We start from the raw sequence: 6,616 nt of genomic DNA, 5'->3' as shown, positions 1-6,616 counted from the left end.
TTGCTTTTTTTCCCCAATGTCATTCCACTAGCATCACACATTACTTCGAAAGATTCGGACCAATTAGGACTGATGATAATCGGGGTGGATACTAATTTTTCTTTCAAACACTTAAATGCTTCCATACAAGCATCATCAAAATAGAACTTCACTTCCTTCTCTAGGAGTTTGCATAGTGGTTGTGCAATCTTTGAGAAGTCTTTAATGAACCTTCGGTAGAAACCTGCATGACCCAAGAAGTTTTGAATACCTTTCACTGAAATTGGTAGGGGTAATTTCTCAATGACCTCAATTTTTGCCTTGTCAACATCCAGCCCTTTTTGCGACACCTTGTGCCCAAGAATGATCCTTTCCTTCACCATAAAATGACATTTTTCCCAATTGAGAACCAGATTTGTATCCACGCATCATTGGAGCACATGTCCTAAGTGTGTCAAACATTCCTCAAATGTGTCCCCTACGACTAAGAAGTCGTCCATAAATACTTCCATAGAGTCTTCGACCATATCCACAAAAATAGACAACATGTAACGCTAGAATGTTACTGAGGCATTACATAACCTGAATGGCATCCTTTTGAATGCAAATGTTCCATAAGGGCAGGTAAAAGTGGTTTTATCTTGGTCTTCCGGCACGATAGAGAACTGATTGTAACTGGAATATCCATCTAAAAAGCAATACCACCCTTTTTCTGATAACCGGTCTAGCATTTGTTCCATAAAAGGCATTGGAAAATGGTCTTTCTCGGTCTATGAGTTAAGCTTTCGATAGTCCATGCATACTCGCCACCCATTCACTTGTCTTGTCAGCATAAGTTCTCCTTTTGCATTTGGGACTACGGTTATACCTCTTTCTTTTGGTACGCATTGCACTGGACTTACCCACTTACTATCTGCGATGGGGTAGATCACTCATGCATCTAGCCACTTGATGATTTCTTTCTTCACCACCTCTTGTATTGGAGGGTTCAATCTCCGTTGATGCTCCACACTAGGTATACATTCACTGTCAAGATGAATCTTGTGAGTACAGATCCCAGGAGGAATTCCTACTATCGGCTATTGTCCATCCAATAGCTTTTATATGCTTCCGCAGTACTTCAATAAGAAATTTCACCTACCCTTAGAGCAAATCGGCTGCAATAATCACTAGTAATGTGTTATTGGCTCCTAAGAAGGCATACTTTAGATGAGAGGATAGGAATTTTAATTCCATATTTGGGGGTTCATCTGTTGATGGCTTTGTAGGAGGACTTTCTCTATTTTTTAGGTCGATGTCCAACTTGATTGGATTCCTTGAGTATACTCCTAACCCTGATAAAGCAGCTACCATTTCCTTATAGCCTTGAATTTTGGATTCATCATAGTTAGCGAGTACAGACTCAAGGGGTTCATTCTTTCGCATTAAATGGCTAACACTTGCCACTGCCTCATCTATAACATCCTCAGTAGACACCACATGGATATTACTTGGTTGCTTAATGGATTTACAGTTATTGAAGGTCACCTCATCATCGTTCACACGGAACTTCAATTTTCCGCTTTCAACATCCACCAATGCTCTCTCGGTACCCAAGAATGACCTTCCCAAAATAATGATTTCAACGTCGATCTCACAGTCTAGAATCACAAAATCAGCTGGAAAGATGAACCGATCTACCTTTACCAATATGTCATGGAGTATCCCCACTGGGTGCTTGATTGATCGATCAGCCATAAGGAGTCTCATTGTGGTTGCCTTTGGTTCACCTAAACCAAATTGCTTGTATATTGCATAGGGCATCAAGTTAATGCTTAATCCCAAGTCGCACAAATCTTTAGCGAATTGGAGCATGCCAATTGTGCATGGAATTGTGAATACCCCAAGATCTTCTCTCTTAGTGATTGACTCATTTGTCATAATTGCACTGCAACTATGGGGCACCTCAATCGTTCCATACTCCAAGGTCCTTTTCTTTGTAACCAGCTCCTTCATGAATTTGGCATACCCCGGCATTTCTAACAATGCTTCTACCAGAGGGAGGTTAATTGATAAGTTCTTGAATACTGACAAAAAAAATTTCAACTTCTCGTCTTCATTCTTGTTTTTCAAACGTTGAGGAAAGGGTGGAGGTATTTTGGGTAAAGGGTGCGTGATTTTCGGAGCTTGAATATGTTGCTTTACATCAACTTGTGGTTCTTTGGCAAGGTTTTGTGGAATAGGTGATTCCCGTTCCTCTATACCCTGGCTCTCTTCCTGCAGTCGAGGGTTCTCATCTTCCATCACATTCCCTTTTTCCATCTTTCCACTATGGGTTACCACAGCCATCCCTCTTTCATTATCTTCCATTATTGTTCTGGAGGATAATTTAGCTGATAATAGACTCAATTGACCTTCTAGTGTTTTGATGGCATCAGCATGAGAATTCACTTTAGTGTTTAGTGATGAAAAGTCATCTCTCATTCCTTTCAGTAAATCATCAAAGCCTTCAACTTTATCAAGTATGCGTGACAATAGATCATTTACCCGAGGACTACTTGCGCTCCCTTTTGATTTCGGGCTTTCACTCAATTGAGTACGGTCTTCCTCATAGTCATCTTGCTCAGCCCAATCGTGGCAATATCTCCTTGATTCTTGATATACCGTGAGTTTACGGTATTTCTAATACATTTCACTTACAAGTTGTGTGTGTCTAGGGCCTTTTTATATTGGTTTTTATGTATTCTATCATGTTTTGCAGGAAAGGTTTTCAGGCGCGGAAGTTTAGAGACAGCTGAAGGAAATGCAGAAAAAGGCATCCACGGAGGTCATCGACGGACCGTAGGTCCATTCACGGTCCGTAGGTGATGACCGTAGACCAGCAGGAATGTGTTGAGGACAAATCAGGGAAATCTGACCAAGTGTGGAACCACGGTGCCCATTGACGGTCCGTAGATGGATCTACGGACCGTACTGTTGATCCGTAGGATGAGACTGTGAGGGTTCCAGTACCTGATTTTTGAAGATTCTAAGTATGGAGCTACGGAAGGGATTGACGGACCGTAGATCGACCTACGGTCCGTGCTGCTGGTCCGTCGTTTGCTTCAGAGAAGCTGATTTTTGGATGCCGAAATATTTTCTAAGTCCCGAGTGAGGGAAGGGACTTACGGACCGTAGATCAATCGACGGTCCGTAAGTCAGTCTCGTGGATCGAAGACGCGTACCTGAACAAAACTTTCCTTAATTTGTTTCCTTTTTTATTTAGGATTTGTTTTCTATAAATAGGACATGTAAACCTCGTTTTTGGGGGTTAGACACTATTATTCTATTTTTTACTTTGGAACTTTGGAGATTAATTTGCAACCCTAGCAATTATTGACTTCCCAAGTTCGTTTTGAAGATTTTGGCTTTGCAATTCAAGTTAATTCTCTGGGTTTATTATTCTCTTTACGTAAGTTCATGATTTCTCCATCTACAATTATGAATTGTGTTCTTGCTAATATGAGTAACTAAATTCACAACTAGGGTTGTGGGAACCATGATCAATTAACAAAGTATGAATAGTAAATAAGCAATTCTTGACTAGTATTTTGCATGCATTGATAATTCTTTCGTTTAGAAGTCTTTTTAACGGTGGCCAACGTTAGAACTCGCCTTGTTACTACTTGCCGGACCAAGGAGGTAATTAACAAGAAAAGAATTATCAACAAAGATTTAGTGTGATACTATCTAATAGGCTAGTGTCGATTGGTGCGAAGTAATAACTAAGCCAAACATCGATTATGATGTCTAATATGAGGTAAAGGTAAGGGTTAGTAAATTATACACACGTAGCCGGACCAAGGTGTGGGGTGAAATTCTCTAGATGCCGGACCAAGGATTTAGAGATACCTAACTTATCACTTTGCATGTAATACACTAGAAGAGGATTGCTATTACTAGAATTACTGCGTTATGAGATTATGGGGAACACGTATACCCTAGTTATTTCTCTTATCTTGATAACAACCAAAGTTGAGTTTAATTATTGATTACAATATTTCGTATTACTATTTGTTTTACACAAGCGCAACCCCCCTTTTTATTATTTGTTTCTGGAAATAATTTGACTAATCGAATATAATTGTCGGTTAAAAGTAAAGTCTAAACCATTTTCCTCGTGGGATCGATCCCAACCTACAAGTTGGGTTCTTTACTTGATAACGATCGCTTATGCTTCTGAAAAGAGGTGTAATTTGAGCGTATCAAATTTTGGCGCCGCTGCCAGGGAACGAACCCGGGTCACCCGCGTGACAGGCGGGAATACTTACCACTATACTCCGTACGATCCAGAGTTGAACAGAACTTTGCGAAGAATGAACAATCAAGGACTTCCAGTTCATCCTATCGGAGGAAATCTAGATGAAGCAGTTGAGTTACAGCAGCCAAGAGTAGTTGGTGGAGAAAACCGGGGTCTAGCTGAAAATCAATTGGGAGATGCACTGAGAGTGCATGGTCCACCAGGCCCGCAACACCATGAAAACTATCGGGGCAACGTCGACATAGCAGATTCCGATGGACCCATCGTCCTACCTCCTCTACCTCCAGGGCACACATTTGTGGTGACTAGTAGTTTGATGCAGATGCTTACAGCAAGAGGCTTATTTTCAGGATCGCCATCGGAGGATCCACATGCTCACTTAGCCAAGCTCAGGGTGGTTTGCAAAAGTTGTGTAGGCAGACCAGACTTGGATATGAACGTCATTGGGTTACGAGTGTTCCCTCTGTCACTGACAGGCGATGCTGCAGTATGGTTCACTGAGCTTCCTTATAACTCAATTTTCACATGGGACCAACTAGCAGAGGTATTTAAAGCAAAGTACTATCCAGTATCTAAGAAGCTCAATCACAAAGATCGGGTCAACAATTTTGTGGCATTACCTGGAGAGTCTGTGAGTAGCTCGTGGGACAGATTCACTGCCTTCGTAAGAAGTGTCCCAAATCACCGTATTGATGATGAGTCACTGAAGGAATATTTCTATCGAGGTCAGGATGATAACAATAAAGCAGTACTTGACACTATTGCTGGAGGTTCATATGGTGATTGTACATACGCACAGATTGCTGAAAAATTGGAGAGGATCTCTCGCAATAATAAAGCGTGGAGCACTAGAAGGTCAGATACTGGGAGAAACACATTTGCTGTTCATAATGCTACTGTTAACTCCACAGATGATATTCGTGAGGAGATGGCTCAGATGAGGACAGAGTTGGGGTTAGTATTGAAGCATGTGAGTGGAGGAGCAGAAAAGGTAAATGCTGTAAATTACTTAACTAGAACTCCACCACCAGTTGAGGAGTGTTACTATGAAGAGGACACTTATGCGGTGAATGATCAGACGGGGGGTTTCCGACCAAACGCCCAAGGATCCAACACGGAAAATTGGCGCCAAGGTCGGAACTATGGAAATTACAATCGAGAGGGTCACTATGTCCGAGATGGGAACTTCAATCGTGACAACAACTACAACAGGAACAACTTTGGCAACAGAAACGATCGGGTTGGACCCTATGTTCCCCCTCAAAATCGGGAATCTGGTGCTAGGGAAGTTGGAGGTAATATGACGCGTATTGAAGATATGCTGCAGAAGATGATGAGAAGGTTTGATGCCACTGATGAGAATGTGAAGGAGATGAGAAACGACTTATCTGGTATTGGTCAAAAGGTTGATGCCCATGCAGTGTCAATAAAGCATCTAGAGCAGCAGATGACGCAGTTGTCTACTACAGTGAACCCGCGTCAACCTGGCACTCTTCCTAGCAACACCATCCAGAATCCGAAGAATGATGAGCATTGTATGGCAATTACCACTCGAGGAGGCAAGCAAACCGTAGATCCACCTATACCGCCTATGGTAGAAGTTGAGAATAGAAAAGAAGATGATGTGGTGAAAGTTAGAGAGGAGTCAGAGGTTGTGACAGAACAAGAAGTGGAGGTACCTCAAAAAGTGGTTCCCATACCTAGACCTCCACCACCTTTTCCTCAAAGGTTAATGAAGAAGACTGAAGATGGGAAATATCGCAGGTTTATCACTATGTTGAAGCATCTTTCTATCAATGTCCCTTTGATAGAAGCCTTGGAGCAAATGCCTGGATATGCAAAATTCATGAAAGATATGGTGACAAACAAAAGGTCTGTGAGTTTTGAAGATGATGATAGATTGCAGCATTGTAGTGCTATTGCTACAAGATCTCTGGTGCAGAAGAAGGAAGACCCTGGTGCTTTCACGATCCCATGTACTATAGGGTTATTACACTTTGCTAAGGCATTGTGTGATCTTGGTGCTAGCATCAACCTCATGCCTTTATCTATTTACAAGAAGTTGGGTCTAGGGGATCCAAAGCCCACGGCGATGCGGTTACTAATGGCTGATCGGACTGTGAAGAGGCCCATAGGTGTGCTCTATGATGTGCTAGTGAAAGTAGAGTCTTTCATCTTTCCGGCGGATTTTGTGATCCTTGACTGTGAGGTTGATTTTGAGGTTCCCATCATCCTTGGGAGACCATTCCTTGCCACAGGGCGTGCGTTAGTTGATATGGAAAAAGGACAGATGAAGTTCAGACTGAACAATGAAGAAGCAACTTTCAATATCTGTAGATCCATGAAGCAGAATGGTGA

General features: G+C 41.9%; 1 protein-coding gene across 1 annotated transcript; it reads right to left on the bottom strand.

The window, feature by feature from the left end:
• Positions 1 to 1,122: 1,122 nt before the first annotated feature.
• Positions 1,123 to 2,328, bottom strand: LOC125812818 (uncharacterized). The gene has a single exon (XM_049492281.1). The coding sequence runs from the start codon at positions 2,326 to 2,328 to the stop codon at positions 1,123 to 1,125; it is 1,206 nt and encodes a 401-aa protein (XP_049348238.1).
• Positions 2,329 to 6,616: the final 4,288 nt, after the last annotated feature.

This window comes from Solanum verrucosum, unplaced genomic scaffold (genome assembly GCF_900185275.1).
Source record: "Solanum verrucosum unplaced genomic scaffold, falcon-dt-bn FXZP01000114.1, whole genome shotgun sequence".
Lineage (NCBI taxonomy): Eukaryota > Viridiplantae > Streptophyta > Magnoliopsida > Solanales > Solanaceae > Solanum > Solanum verrucosum.
This window is presented reverse-complemented; position numbering and strand designations above follow the sequence as displayed.

Coding starts and splice junctions, on each gene's coding strand:
- LOC125812818 (XM_049492281.1), bottom strand. CDS start 2,328: ATGGAAGATAATGAAAGAGGGATGGCTGTGGTAACCCATAGTGGAAAG.